General features: G+C 36.2%; 1 protein-coding gene across 14 annotated transcripts in view; it reads right to left on the bottom strand.

The window, feature by feature from the left end:
* CSPP1 (centrosome and spindle pole associated protein 1) overlaps positions 1-16736 on the bottom strand; it is a 220981-nt gene that overhangs the window by 21887 nt on the left and 182358 nt on the right. For all 14 annotated transcript variants that reach the window (XM_082433615.1, XM_082433603.1, XM_082433610.1 and 11 more), the window contains 7 exons: positions 14914-15026; positions 11182-11331; positions 10673-10819; positions 7432-7536; positions 5604-5670; positions 4898-5015; positions 470-609 (listed from right to left, as the gene is read on the bottom strand). In XM_082433615.1, the coding sequence (XP_082289741.1) occupies positions 470-609; positions 4898-5015; positions 5604-5670; positions 7432-7536; positions 10673-10819; positions 11182-11331; positions 14914-15026 (840 nt within the window). The remainder of the gene's footprint in view (positions 1-469; positions 610-4897; positions 5016-5603; positions 5671-7431; positions 7537-10672; positions 10820-11181; positions 11332-14913; positions 15027-16736) is intronic.

The following is a 16736-nucleotide window of genomic DNA, read 5'->3' as shown; positions in this document are numbered from 1 at the left end:
TGAGGTCACCAATGACCTCTGATCCAACTGACACCTTCCAATATTCATTTTACATGACCCCTCCTCCCTGATACACTCTCTTCCCTCAGCTTTCAGGACACCACATTCTCCTGCTTAACCTCCAATCACTGACTCTGCCTTCTCCGCCTCTTTACTAAGCTCATCTGGCTGTCCATCCTCCACTAAATGTCAGGTGCCACTCTTCACACTATTTTACTGATCTAATCCACTCCTGAGGCTTTAAGAGCTGTATGCCCTCCAAAAGAAAATAGTTAGCCAAACTAAAGGTCCATCCACCAGACTGGTAAATTGAAGAACTAGAGTATACAGAAGTTTCATTCATCATCACTTAAAATATATACCATAAATGAAACTTTACTTTAGAAAAAGGATACAAACGTCTTTAAAGATACTTGAATATGGGTAGGACACTCTTGCTGTATCATTAAAATAGCAGCATTCTACTCACCTCTATCTTTCAGCTCATTAAAGTCATGAATATTCTGAAAAGTAGTAGTGTCTAGGCCCTTAGGTGACTGTCTTCTGACTGGAGCCTGTAACCGATGTCTGGCCATGTCAAATACATCCATGGGATTCCTTTCTCTTTTCCTGTAGAAAATGACAAATTATAATAAAAGTGTCTTCTGGGAAGAAAATCTGAGTTGACATTTAACTCCCTGTACAAGAAATCTGGCATCTTTCACCACAATATATTATAAAAATTTATTCTACTAGCTGTTATTTCAATTCCTTGTATTAAAAAAACAGGGTATTTATAAGGTCATTGTAATCTTTCAAAATGCTCAGAAGCAAAGTATCTTATTGGAAGAACAGAATGAGTTAGCTTTACCTTAAAATGTTCGTGTAGTAGAAAGATTAGTCTTTGGTCAAAGAAACCAAGATTCAAAGACCAACTTTGCTAATTATTAGAAGTTTGACTGCACCATCTGTAAGATGCAGATAATGTCTACCCTTTTAGTTTTGTTGTGAGCATGAAATTAAATGAAATTATATATTGTAAAGTACCCTGCATAGTACTTGACATGTACTAGGTCTCAATAAATGTTACCTTCCCCTCAGTCTAAAACAGAAATTATACAGAGAAATACAGCATAAATTTGCTGCCCAATATAATAGGTATTATCCACAGTCCCCCAACACTAATTTTACAGTGGGCTTTCCGGGAACTTGATACCTAATTAGTTAATTAATACTCTATTTCTGGAAGAATATTTCTTCCTTTGTTAACCTAGGAAGTTAGCAAAATAGGCAGGTAGCTTAGTAAGGGAGTTTTCTACTAGGACTTTGGGGGAGTGATGATAATAGAGAACAGGGATGGGGGATGGTATCTCCAGCCCTGAAAATAAAGTATTTGCTGCTGTTTCCTTCAGCCCTAGGTGGGCCCCCTCTATTTTTTAAAATGTAGCTCTAAGCTAGAAGTTTGCCAGACTCCTGCCTTCATGTCTTTATTCACTAAATCTTCCCTAAGCACCTAGATGGGAAGCTCTGGGATCCCCACAGGCAATGCCCCCTGCTCTCCTGGGGTTTCCTTTTGTGGGGAAGATTTCACCAAAGCCACAAAATTACCTTGTCAAGGCTGACATAGACCTCTAATAGTGAACCACCTAGGGGGATAGGAACTGCAACAGAGATTCATTAAAATGCAAAACAAATACTAAAAAGGCTTCTAGGAGGCCAATAAATTGGACTCCTGTATACCATTAACGCTAATAGTTAAGTAGGCTGTTCAGTTAGGAATTAGGTTATTAGCTCTTCTTTGCATGTGAGCTGGGGGTGCCTAGCACATATTAGGAATTCAATAATATGGTGAATTAATTAATGAATAAGAGATTCTTTTTGTGAAACTATTTATAAAACTGGGATAAAGAACCAACACTGAGATGTCTCTGATCACAATACATATTGAACACTACACCGAAGTTAAATGTATTTAACCAATTCTTGCTAAATGATGGTAATTCTAACATATATTATCTAACTTAAGTTAGTACACAGAATTTACAAAGTACTTTCAAATACATACGTTTATTTATTCTTCACTAGAATCTCATGGGGTGGAAATTATTGTGTAAGATTTGCAAATGAGAAAACTGAAAAGCTGCCTGGCTTCTCTTTCTTACATTGGTTTGCCAAAAGAGAGCACAGTCTTCAGTTTATGAATGAAAATAAAGAAAACAAATAAAAAGTCAATGATCCATTAGATTTAATTGAATATGCATATTTGGAATATGGCAAGCTGCAAAAGTTAAGGCATTTATAACATCTTGAAAGCAAATACAGAAAAACTATACTGACCTCTCTATTACTAAGAAGTAGTTGACCTACTATGGAAGAATTCTTTGTTGAAAATTACCACCTTGGGTTAACATTCCATTACCTAGCCAGTCTGTATCTTGAAATTTCCTCACCTTGTTTACTTAGCCAGAACATGCCTAGAGAATGCCAACAAAAATCTAAGCAAAGCATAATTAGGCAGGTTAACATGCTACATTAAAATCCTACCACATCCTGGATTACAGTCAGAAATATCAGTATGAATTTAACGTGTACACAAATTGATAGACACAGGAACAATTACAGATAATGTTTATGACTTAGTATATGTACATATATTATCTAGCTCTGCCCATCGAGAGCTTGGTTTCTAAATACCATTCTCCAAGAGGAACCAGGACTCCTTGGAGAAATGGCTGATTCCAGGGCAGGGGACAGGGAATATACAAGATGAGCCTGGAGCATCTTGCAGTAACAGAAAGTAAAAAAGTGCTCAAGAAACAAAAGGATGGGACACGTCAAAGAGACACAGGAGCCAACATGAAAGAGCTCCCAACGGCCAAAGGTGCAACAACTTGAGCAACAACATAAATAACGTAATACTGTAATGTTATAATGTTACAAATGACATTATAACCCAAAGTACAAAATAAATATACATGAAACAACAGTGATATAAATAAATGGCTGAATAACTAAATAAAGAGAGGAGAAGGAACAAATCTTTCTTACAGAAGAATTCTAAATAATATATGGAGATAACCCCTCTCCAGGAGATGGAGCTTATCCCCACCACCTCTCAATTCTTGCCAGTGTGGTAAGCTTAGTGATTCCAGCGCTATCATATGGATGTCACATACCCGCCAATATGATGTGATGAGAAGGCTACCCTGTGCTACTCTTTCCAAAACCCCTTAACCCCAGCCTAATCATGAGAGAACGTCAGACAAATGTAGACTGGGGGACATTCTACAGGATAGTTGGCCAAGACCCTCTAGACTGTCACAATCATGAAAAACAGGAAAGACTGAAAAACTGTCCCGGAACAGAGGAGACTAGGAGATGCGACAACTAAATGCAGTGTGGTACCCTGTACTGACTAAATCCTGGAACTGAAAAAGGACACTGATGGAAAAACTGGAGAAATCCATAAAGTCTGGAATTTAGTTTGTAGTAATGTTCCAATGTCAGCTTCTTAGTTATGACAAACATATTCTGGGAATGTAAGATGTTAACAATAGGGAGAACTAGGTGAGGGGTGTATGGAAACTCTCTATACTATGTCTGCAACTTTTCTATAACCTAAAATTATGCCGAAATAAACGATTTATTTTTTTTTAGATAAACACCCTTTAAAGAAAATGTGGTAGTTACCCGCTGCATTGATTTTACAGCCTACTAAAAGACTGCAACCTGCAGTTTGAAGAATATTGCTTTAGAAAATTTATGAGTCCTTTTGGCAAAAATGATCAGAAATGTTTGGTAGTCTGTTAAGTTATTTTGCTGGAAAATAAGTATTTCAGAAAACAATACACTGCTGACGGAAAATGTAAAAAATAGTTTTAAAAAGTAACTGTCTATGGTTATTCCATCTCTGAAATTTTCCATTCCTATTATCATTTTCCTCTCAAGGACCAAGTTTCTATGCCTGACTTCTTAGAAGACCGAGAAAGGGAAAGTAAGGAGATTGTTTTTATAATTGTCTAGTCTATGTGTTCTTCTAGTCTTGTTTCAACCATCTCTTTCCTATCTTGGGCCTCCTTATCACTTAGATTAGCTTACAAAGGAACTTCTGCATCCGTCTGCCTTCTGTACATGAGTCCCAATTTAGTCAATTATCTTTCACTCAGTGATTTCTCTGTAGTGAGGCAAACTATCTTAAAGATAGAGCTTGAAGAATGGCCTGTTCCCAATACTGATTTTTCACTAATCCTATTAAAGATACCATGGTTAGGGATAACACTTCTGGTTTGCCTTCAAGAAAGTGCTACTTCTTTCTTCTTTTTTTTCTTTCTTCCGTCTATCAACACCACCACTGTCATCACCATTGCCATAAATATATTACTGGCAGTACGGAAGGACAATTAAAATTCTCTGCTTAAATATTTCATATTAGGTTAAATCAATATTCATTAAATATCCCATATTTTCACAGTGAATAGATTTTACAATTGTGAAGAAATGTTTTATGAAGGCAATGTTACCTACATAAAATTGAAGAATGTGAATTAAATAGCACATTAGCTAATTAAAGAAAGAGCTGTTCTGCCAAAAAAGAAAAGAAAGAAAACCTACCACATACTGCAAACACACTAAAAAAATCATACACTATTTTGAATTAGTTATACTGAGTCCCTCCACTAGACTATAATTATTTAGCTAGATTTCTTTTCGGGGGAGGGAAAGGCTATTTCAGTCATTACAATTTCACCAATAATCCGTTAAAAACTTTTTTCAAGCATGCAAAATTCTAACAGATGTGGCTTTATGATAAAGATAATTAATCCTGTTCCAAAACTGTAGAATTATTGGATATGTTCCGATTCCTTATCCTGACAGAAAAGAACACAAGAACAAACAAAAAGTGCAATTCTAAACTTGCCTTATATGAACTTCGTCTTCACTGTCCATGTGCAGCAACCGCCCCTGCAGACGCCGCTCTTCACTACGAAGCTGCTTTCTCATTTCTGATAATTCCATAATTACATTTTTTTTCTCCTCTGCAAATTCACATTGATAAGTGAAAAATAAGACATGTATACGAATAAAAGGTTAAATATTAAACATAACCTGACTTATCATAAAGCTAAAATGCTCAGAGTGACATTTTTATGAAAGTTATTTTTAATCCTTTATATATATAGATCATATTTATGAACATCATTAAGACCCACAAACACATTTCTGATAATACAGGAATTTCAAATGGCAAGAAACATTCTTGGGGGGTTGGGCAGGGGGGTGTAACTATAAAGGGGCAGCACAATGGAGTTCCTATGTGGTGATGGACAGTTCTGTACCTTGATTGTGTGGTGGCTACACAACTTACACATGATAAAAATGCATAGAACTACACACACACACAAACACATAAATTACTGCATGTGAAAACTGTGAAACCTGATGAAGGTCTGTGGAGTATGCCAATGCCAATTTCCTGGTTGTGATATTGCACGACTGAGGGAAGCTGGGGGGAGGGTGCACAGCACCTCTCTATACTGTTTCACGATATTTTGCGAGTCTATTTTTCAAAATAAAAAGTTAAAAAGAGAAATAGTCTAGATTACAGGTTGAATAGTCAACTCTACCTTCTGCACGAAGCTGATTTTTCCTGGCAGGTACCGGAGGAGACTGTGCCCTGGACACGGAACTTTCCTGTTTAACAATCACAACAAAGATACACTCAGTATGTCTTCCCTACTCAGAAGCTTTAAAAGAGGAATTATTTTGAAGTAACTATATGCAAGAGAAACCAAACTCCCCACCACTCTATCTGTAAACTTACCCACATTTATTTTTTCTTCCCACTGCAGTGGGAGAGGCCGTGCCCCATCCAAAGAGAATCCCTTTGCCTGTACTCTGTATCTGATAAGTGACTCTCAGCTCCTCCATCAATTACTGGGTTTTGTCCACCCTCTTCTTCTCTCCAACCACCTTCCTAACAGCCTGTGCTTAAGAATCTCTCCATTTTTTAAAAAACTTATCTCACCCTTCATCATTCACTATTGTCCATTCTCTTCCTTCATAGCCGTTCTTTAAAAAACAGTATGTGCAGTGCATATGGTGTTTGCTTCCTTATTCCCATTCACTCCTCACTACACAGCCTTTGCTTCTCCTACCAAGTGATCCCTCAGTGATGCATTTGATGGGCATTTTAAGCCCTTATTTTACTTGGCCAGTAGCAACTGATATCATTGCCACTCTCTCTATTTCCTTGCTCTGCTTCTTATATGTTGGTTAATTCCCTATTGTTCCATCCTCAGCCCTCTTAACTTCCCCTGAACACATCCTAGACAGTCATACTAATTAGACAAGCAATAATGTTAGTAGTTTCCAAAACTACAAATCCAGTGCAGAGCGCCTTCCTTGGCCACAACCTGTAGTTTCAACTGCCTACTCTATATAACCCTCACCAGAAACCTGACAGTTGTCACTGACTCCTACCCGTCACACACAGTCAATAAATAGCACGATCTGTATCTCATAAATATATCTTGAAGTTGTCACCCCTTCTTAGTTCTTAATGTCACTGCCTTCATTTAGGTCCTCAAAGTCACATCTGGACTTCTGCAAAAGCATCTTAACTTTTCTCCATGTTTACAGTCTTGCCCAGCCTCCATAATATATCTCCACGCCACCACTGCTGAGAGAACATTATGCAAGACAAACATGGCCATGTCATTCTCCTATTTAAAATATTACCATGAATTCCCATACATTACCACAGACCTACCAAATCAGATCTCAGAGGGTGGGCTTGAGGAAGACATTCTAATATGTTTCTTTGTCTATTCTGGTAAAAAGCCTGTTTAATATCCATTGGCCTATGGAATAAAGTCAAACCCCTTAGCACTCCCTACAACACCCTGCATACATTCCAGCCTTCACCTCCTCTGCCATTTGGTGAGGTGTCACAGGCCAGACCAAACCATGTGTTCTCCATGCGTGCCACTTGGCTTGCAGTCCCTCCATGATTCTGCATATGCTGCAAGTCCCTCTTCCTCCTCCTCTCTATAGCAAATCCCTACTCATTCCTCAAGAGTCAACTCAAGGATCAACCCTTCTGGAACATTTTCCCGGCGCTTTTCTGAGTATAGCTCAGTCTGAAGTATAAGGGACTTTATTAGCATAACTACAGCTAGCGAGAAGACATATTACCAAAGAAAAGGCCTTCCTGAGGGGCCTGGACAAGTACCACTTGCTAAATTATGATTTGTCAAAAGAATTTAAACTTTGGGGCACCAAGTATTATCATTTATAACTGAAGCAACAGACAAATCAATGTAAACATCATCTATATTTCAGATGTGAAAAACGTAATCTAGCTAAGTAAAGATGAATAAGAAAATCTCATTCAATACCCGCAATCCAAAATAACTTAGCGAAGATGAATAAATCAAAAGAAAGAGTATATACTTGAATAAAGGAAGTTATAATGCTGTCAACTGAAGGAGGTCTTTGGAGTTTGCTTGCAATCTTGTTCTGAAGAGCAGGAACTACAGGAGAAGGCTGTCTCAAGCGCTGAGGGGGAGAAAATAAATATATATATATATACACACACACACACACACACACACACACCCCCAACGTATGTCTATGTGTGTATGTACATATACAAACACCCCAACATGTATGTGTATATATACATACACACATCTCTAAAATCTAGATCCCTTGTCACCAAGAGCATCACGGATCATGATAGAGTTTCTATGTCTCCGTCAGGAAATAAAACAGGGTTTCAGGTTACAGTGTAATAAAGCTAATAGTTCCCAACTTCGTATTAAAATCAAAATGCTGAAAACATAAAAATTCCCAACAAAATATAATAAGAATTATCTGGATAAAAATATAAATGTATGTTTATAAATGTGGATGTTAAATTGTTCATTTTGCACAGTACAAAATCAAATATTGGGCTTCCCTGGTGGCGCAGTGGTTGAGAATCTGCCTGCCAATGCAGGGGACACGGGTTTGAGCCCTGGTCTGGGAGGATCCCACGTGCCGCGGATCAGCTGCGCCCGTGAGCCACAATTACTGAGCCTGCGCGTCTGGAGCCTGTGCTCCGCAACAAGAGAGGCCGCGATAGTGAGAGGCCCGCGCACCGCGATGAAGAGTGGCCCCCGCTTGCCGCAACTAGAGAAAGCCCTCGCACAGAAATGAAGATCCAACATAGCCACAAATAAATAAATAATAAAAAAAAAAAAAAATCAAATATTACTTTCACTAGTGACTTTGATAAAATTAGAAATATATGACAAAGTTAAAAAAAAAAACTCTAGGTGACCACAGGTAGAATTATAAAGACAAATTAAACCTTCTAAAGGACTGTAGAGAATGAAGCAAAGAAAGCATAGTCCACATAATGTAAAAAAACAAAAAAAACAGACAAGTAACTGTCAAGGAAGCAAAAACAAAAAAGTCAGAAATTCAATTAATATGATCAAATATATTGGTTATGATAGTATAACTCTCAGATTAGGATTTAAAAAACAAATTTTAACAAACTAAATAAATATACAGACTAAAAAATTTAAAATGCAGACACAAAAGTAAAAACTAAGAGTAGACAAAAATATATATCAGGCCTACATAAATTAAAAAATGACAGCTAGCAATGATAATTTCAGAATTGAGGGCAGAATGCATTAAATGGAACAAAGCTGGTATAAAACTTTATGGTACTTCACAATTAAACTATAACAGTCATAAAATTACATATTCCTAAGAAATAGCTTTTTTTCTTAGACATAATAAGAAAGTGGCAGAAACACAACTGTGAGAAACTAACAACCTTCATTCTCAAATAATCAATTTTACAATAAAATATTCTCTGCTTTCCGTTCAATTTTGCTATACCAAACACTGCTCTAAAAAACAAACTTTATCAATTAGAAATATGAATGATATGACATTTAAATGATACTTTAAAAGGATGAGCAACTATATATATCCTAAAAATGAAGGATACTGCCTAATGTTCCTGCAACACTGAAAATAAAACAAAAAATATAGATCTGACTCATAAATTCCCTTTTTATTTATTTATTTATGGCTGCGTTGGGTCTTCGTTGCTGCGCGTGGGCTTTCTCTAGTTGCTGCGAGCGGGGGCTACTCTTGGTTGTGGTGCGCGGGCTTCTCATTGCGGTGGCTTCTCTTGCTGCGGAGCACGTGCTCTAGGTGCACGGGCTTCAGTAGTTGTGGCACGTGGGCTCAGTAGTTGTGGCTCACAGGCTCTAGAGCACAGGCTCAGTAGTTGTGGCGCACGGGCTTAGTTGCTCCGTGGCATGTGGGATCTTCCCGGACCAGGGATTAAACCCGTTTCTCCTGCATCGGCAGGCAGATTCTTAACCACTGCGCCACCAGGGAAGCCCCTATAAATTCCCTTTTAAACAACATTTCAGCAAATTCAAATTGTGAATACTTATTTCTATCATCATAAAACCCTGGGGTGAGAAATCCAGACAGTGCATTTGCACCAGAAATGGCTCATGTTACCTACAGTAGGTTACACATTGAATGATGTAGCAAATCACATCATAAATACACCCAAGGAGCACACTGGTTAAAAGTAATCTTTTTGTCAATTCTACTTACAAGAAATCATGTCTGTATAAATCTAAGTTTCTGAAAACAATTTTTTAAAAATTAAATTGGGCTAAACGTACAAGACATAGGGTTTTTCAAGGTGTGGTTCACAGGCCAACTGCATCCAAACCCCTAAGGGTTACTAAATCACACTTAGTAAATCAGATACGTTGTACATGAGACCAGGAAGACACATTTTAATAAGTCCCTAGTGATACTATACAAACAAAATTTTAAATATAGCTTTGAAATATGAGCAAGGGTGTGAACTGGATTTTCATAAGGGCCTACTGGCTTTCTAGAGAGAAAACGCCTGTCTAATAACTTTGACTCACGTGCCTAAGCGTGAACATTGACCCCCATCTCAGAGGCATGGACTTCAAACCAGTCTGTGGTGAGCCACAAGTTTCTTTTTTAATTTCCAATCCATTGTGGACAGATGTGTAAAACAGAGTAAGACTGAATTACAGTTGACCCTTGAACAACATGGGTTTGAACTGCACAGGTCCACTTATACAGAGATATTTTTTTTCGTCAAACACTACAGTACTATAGTCAGTGACTGGTTGAATGCGCAGATGTGTAGGAACTGCAGGTATGGAGGGCCAACTATAAATTACACACACACAGATTAATCCCTGCATTGTTCAAAGGTCAACTGTACTAGATAAATAAAAACTTTTAAAAGATGTTACACAATTCAAGCCCAACTATTTTATAGATGCAACAGACATAAAATTACATTGACAAATTGCTACAAAAGTTTCCAAACACCTTCAATCTTGTCATGAAGAGTTTGGAGGGTGCTAGTCTATGGACTATGAGAACAAGACCAAGAATGGCAACAGAAAGTAAGCCTATTCTGTTCATAGCAGGGAAAATACAACGCAGCACAGTGACATCATCTAATACAGGAAGTTCAGTGCACTGCACCCAGAAAAAGTACTATGACGAAAGGAAAGACAAAAGCACCTTCTCTGCTTTCTCCCTTTTACTAACTACTCCACTACTCTCACAGTGAAAGGGGGTTGAACTACGGGTTCCATAGACATTTTTGTCTGAAACCTACCTTTGTTTCTTCACCAATTATATTTTCTCTTTCATAGTAGTGCTGAAGTTGTAGGTTATGTTTTTCTTCCTCTTCTTTCTTCTTTCTTTCTGCTTCTTTTCGTCTTTCTTCAGCTAACCGAATAAGCTCTTCATTTTTCAGCCTTTGCTTTAAAATAAAGAGAAAAATATACACTCCATACACACGTTCTATAGTTCATATTTGTTTGAAATAAAGAGATAAAATTGAAGGTACAGATGATATAGTGTTCTTTAAATAAAAAAGTTGTCTGCTTAACAATAAAATATTAGGCATCTATTATAACATCCTAGTCGGCCTAAACTATTTTTCGTCTGTAAAAAAAGTCATCATTTATCTCTTTTCTTAATTTAGTCTTTCATTTTTATAAAATAGCATCTAACAAATGGATATGGATCTGTTCTCCTTTGTAAGTAATAAATATCTTTTCAAGTCAAAATAAGGAGTTCACTTTCAGACTAAGTAGAAAAATACAGTAGGTAAAAATGCACCTCTTCCTCTTTCTCCCTTTTCTTTTCCTGTTCCTCTTCATACTCTTGCTGAATTCGTGCTCTCTGTTCTGCAAGCCGTTTTTCTTCTTTTTCTTCGGCAATTCTCAATCTCTCTCGTTCTGCTTCTTCTCTTTGTTTCTTTTCCTCAATCTAAAGAATTAAACCTAGTTATTACTTTGTGAAACTATTGAAAAGTTAGAATACCACTTAATTTACCCTATTATCAACATTTGTGCCCTCTTTTTGTAAGTAAAAATAAGTTCCTAAATTTTTCAGTTTCCTATATTTTATTAGGGAGGCCACATGATGTAATGTTAAGAGCTCTGAGTAAAATTCCAGCTCCATCAGACTGTGTGACCTTAAGAAACTTTCTTGTTCAGTTTTGTCATCTGGTAAAAAGAGTTATTAACGTCTATACCTCAAGGTAGTACTCAAAAGAATTGAAATGAAACAAGGTATGTAAAAAAACATAAAAGTTCCTCCTATGTAGAAGGTACTTAGTAAATAATTCATGATTATATTATTCTATAATGACTGCTACTATTACGTCTCAAAGTTCCTTGGCATGATTAGTATCCTAAAACAACAGTGAAATATTTTAGCAATCACTCTTTAAGTAGGAATCCCTTCCCTAGAATGGCCTTTCTCCTTTCCTATCTACTGGCAAGGTAAATGAGGATTTTGGCCACAAGAATTCATAACTAAGTTTTGTTTGAATGCCACCTGGGGCCTGCAGTGCTGAGTATTCTGGGGGAATATTCTAAGACAGAGTCTAAGATCTGAAAGGAAGAGGACCTTAACAGATAGCCTACATCCTCCATGAATGAGATAGAGAAGAATGACAGCACGGGTACTGGGTATTCATGATGCTGGTTTAAGGATATCAATAGATTTTCGTCCCTCTTAAGTATGGATTGATTATGACTATTCATATTATTTTTATAGTTCTTGTCTGCATTTCCTCTAGCTTCAAGGTTGCTGTATTTAGTGCTGACAAACTTTTGAGCTATAAGAACTGTAGTCTTCTTATATGTGCCATGATTTTACATGCTAGGGCTTTTTCCAACATTTCTTTCTCACAACACTATTAAATATGTACAATCCTAATATCTAATACTAAGTGGTGTGTATGTAATCACTTCTTCAATTACAACAGCCCTAGAGAAAACATCATTTATGATCCATACAACAAAACCTCACATTTAATACTCAGTTCCCCCTTTTTCCTCCTCCATGAAAAAAAAAATCACAATGACAAAGTCACTTCTCCATTAATGGGTCACAATCATAAATGGATCTCACACCTAATGAATCCACAGAAATATCATTCCAACAAAAATGCCACACAGAAGTTCAATGGAAAGAGAAAAGCTATCATCCAGGTCAGTGGTTTTCAAAACATATAATACAAAAGTGCTTCAAGGGTCCTGCAAATATTTTATTAAACTTGTTAATTATTTTTAAAGCTGCAATTAAAAATGACATCTAAACACTCACATGTGTTATTTACCAAATTTTAACCACATGAAGACTTCTGCTACACTAACTTAAACTAATGGTATAACTTATTTATGCAGACATGGAGCTGAGGCTTCCTTTGCCATCTTTGTGCACAGATTTAAACATTTTATAACATTTCTTTTAACACTTAAGTTTGGGGATTTTTTTGTCTGACACTATATTGTTGATATTAATAATAAATACCATTTAGCTATTTTACATTTTCATAGAGTTCTGGATTAGATTTTGTTTGGGGGCAAAAAGGGAATTTTTAAGAGGCTGCTAAAAAGAAAAATACATAAACCACCATTTTATATGGTGGGAGAAGTGAAGGTTGAAGTTATTCTGAAACTAATACAGTCAAAGTTTCCCCCACTACTAGTAGTTTTTTCCCAGAGGAAAGACTTCCTAGAGCTAGAAACATAACTGTAGTACCTCTAGATATGATACTTAAAGTCAGGAGACTTGGGTTCAAGCACCAGCCTCACAACTTGCAAGCTCTGCCACCAAAGGTGAGCCTCATCCTGTGTTTTAGTTGGTCATAAAATAAAAAGAGTAATAACTTCCTCAGAGAGTACTGAGGTTTAATAAGATACTATACATAAAACTATCTTATAAATAATAATAGGCTACAAAATGGCAAGACTTATTTTTCCCTGAATTCTACCCTAGACCATGCTAACACTCAGTAAGTATAATAGGAACTACATAATTTTGACTTGCTATCATTATGGGCAATATACCAGAGGGTCCTTCAAGTTCAAAAGGTGACTCTGTGACCCTCAATGTGCTGCTACCTGACTCGAGTGGCCAGTATCCTTGGGATCTCTGATGCTACGCTCTTACAGTCAATATCTCTATTCATTCTGTCGATCCTTAGAAAGGTCTTTCCATCCATTTCTACCATCACCACTCTAGTAAAACACCCCTGCTTCCAGTCTTTTAAAATCCTCCAAAAATACATCCTCAACAGTAATGCCTGATCAATCATCCTTAAGACTACATCCATTATGTCACTGCCTTAAAAGTCCACAATAATTAGGATCAGAAAGATGGCATGTCTGAATAGAATCTCTGTAAGAAGAATTTGTTTAAGAGGTTGGGATTAGACTGGAGAGCCAGAAGTGTCAGAATAAAGAATATGGACATTTTCTGTAGAAAAGAAAAGCTACTGCCAGGTTTTGAATAAAGAAGAAAAACATGAGAAGTCATATCAAAGGAAGATTAACGTGGCCACAGGATTAATCTGACACTGGGATGTAAGTGTGGGTAAGGAGTGGAGGGAGGTAAGGAGAGAAAATATTGTGAGCCCGCTATGAGCAGGCCTCTCACTCACCTCAGGCTCCATCCCAAGGGTGGCCACAGTATGAGAGTTCAATAAATCTGTTTGTTTAATAAACACCTGATGCTCAAGTATCTTCCTTTGGGCAATTTCTAGTACTTTAAATACTATTTGCTTATATACATAAATGAGGCAAATAATTGCAAAATGTGATTACATTTAATATTTATTTATTTACAAACTATACAACTGAGTCAAGAATATCAAATCATTTACAAAAAACTAATTACTTTCTACTAACACATGCAAGCATCTAGAAAGATTCATTCTATGCCTAATAGGTGAACATTTTAAGTGTTTCAGTTTTAGAAATTTCAGCATTCTTTAACACTTAATGATTTAATAAAATTTAAGTCACCTGGTATACCTAACATGTCTCCCTATTCATTTTTCAGACATAAGTAGAATAGTATAATAATATAAATTAAATAATAATATAATGTAATTTATATCTTATATAAATTAGATATTTTAGTAACCGCATGGCATTTTAGAATTTATTCTTTATCTTGTGGATTAAATCTTTGCAAGTTTAGTTTATTAAAACTCTTATGGGGACTTCCCTGGTGGCACAGTGGTTAAGAACCCACCTGCCAATGCAGGGGACAAGGGTTCAAGCCCTGGTCCGGGAAGATCCCACATGCCACGGAGCAACTAAGCCCTTGCGCCACAACTACTGAGCCTGTGCTCTAGAGCCTGTGAGCCACAACTACTGAGGCTGCATGCCACAACTACTGAAGCCTGCGCGCCTAGAGCCCGTGCTCCGCAACAAGAGAAGCCACCGCAATGAGAAGCCCGTGCACTGCAACAAAGACCCAACGCAGCCAAAAATAATTTTTTTAAAAAAACTCTTATGAAACTTTGAAACTGTGATCAAGTAAGCATTTCACCTGAAAACGAAGAAAATTCTTGTATAATTCCTGCTGTTTAATCTGAAGTTCAGTTGGAGGCTCACCAAAAATATTTCCCCGAGCAAAAGGAGAGCTCTGTGTTTGCATATGACCTTGAAAGGGAAATTTTGCAGAAACATACCATTAGCCAGTGCTTAGAAAACGTAAAGGTTAAAGAATAAAGACTTTGCTAATAAATTCAAATCTTGAAAAAAATGAGCTAAATATGGAACTCTAGAGGTTAAACTCAGAAGAAGGCTGAGATTAGAATCTAAAGACCAGATAAAAAGTAAAGAGAGAAAAAAATGGTAAAACTAAAATAAAATTAATACACAGTTGAAAAAGCATAACATATCTATACCTGAAAGACATCAAGAAAACATAAAAGTTAATAACGTAAGCAACTCTCACTGCAGCAAAGGCTTTAAAGTAAAATTTATATAGAGAAAAAAAAAGTACATGTTTAAGTTCTTATTTATGAATATAAATATCCTTTTCTTAAGAACACTGCTTAATTATACACTAAAATGTATTATGTATACACATACAAAAATTTTCTAAAATTGTTTTTAAAAATCAGTAATTCCAAAAGTGGATTCCCATCTATGGTTTAAAGAATAGATTAGAAAGTTAGCTCCAAAAACATTTTTTACAAATTAAAGTGACTATTTTAATCACTGCACCACTTTTTATTTAAAAATTCTATCAGATTAATGAGATATTAACATGAAAAATAAAAATATGCTATATATTACCTATAAATAGTATTAAAACATTCTGGGAAAGGGAAAATATTATTTCATAAAAGCAACCTGGAAAATAATTACACCCCAGGGGTCTCTTTGAATGCAGAAAAAAAAAATTGGTGTTTAAATTTAAGCCTCACGTAACTTTTTATATCATTTTTTAGTTTCCTTATACCATCAATCTAAAGCATTTATTTCTCTCACTCGTATAGTGCTTGCAGGACAACTGCTTTGCAGTTTAGCTGTCATTTAGGTCTATTTTGCCTTTGTGTTAAAATTTATTAGTGCTTACTTGAATAGATCAGCAGAAAGGCAAATCAACACCTAAACATTAAAATCTTATGTTATGGTGGAAAAGCTGATTAGCAAACCAAAACTGAGTAGTTTGTTTCACTTTGATGATCACTCAAATTCTAAGCCGTTGAGGCAATTAGAGAAGAAATATTATTAGAGGCAGGCAAGATAAGTTCTTTCAAATATAAAAATACTATAAAAATAAAACCAAAGGGAAACACATGCTCTAAACAAAGAAAATGAAAATGTATTCAGGCATCATAATAAGCGAAAAAATAAATTTAAGCCAAATTAGTATGGACTTTATCAACATGATTTTTCATCCAAGAACCATAAAGTAAAAGAAAAACAACAAACATTAAGAAGGGCCTCAGAAACAGGTCTAATGAAGACAAAACATTAGAGGATAATGAACCTTAAGTATACATTATAATATTCAACTCTCAGGTATATTCAAGTTCCCTTAAAGCCTTAAAATATTACATGCCACATATGTATGTGTATGTGTGCACACACATACATATGTATACACACACACTCCTACAAATATATGATGGCCTACCAACAAATTAGGTGACTCTCAATAGTTTTTTGCATTCAGAAAGTCTGTTTTAGGTGAATTCTTAGGAAATGAAAGTTAATTTAGGAAATTTCAATTCACAAAAAAGGGAAATTTTAACATTTTATGATTTTATATGATTTCTTAAACTAGAGCATCCTGGCCACAACAGCTGCACCAAAACCCTGGTAGTGTACAGAAAGGCAACAGACAATAAATTCTGC

This window comes from Balaenoptera physalus (genome assembly GCF_965194825.1).
Source record: "Balaenoptera physalus genome assembly, chromosome: 17".
NCBI lineage: Eukaryota > Metazoa > Chordata > Mammalia > Artiodactyla > Balaenopteridae > Balaenoptera > Balaenoptera physalus.
The sequence above is the reverse complement of the archived record's forward strand: the minus strand, read 5'-3'. Positions and strand labels throughout refer to the sequence as shown.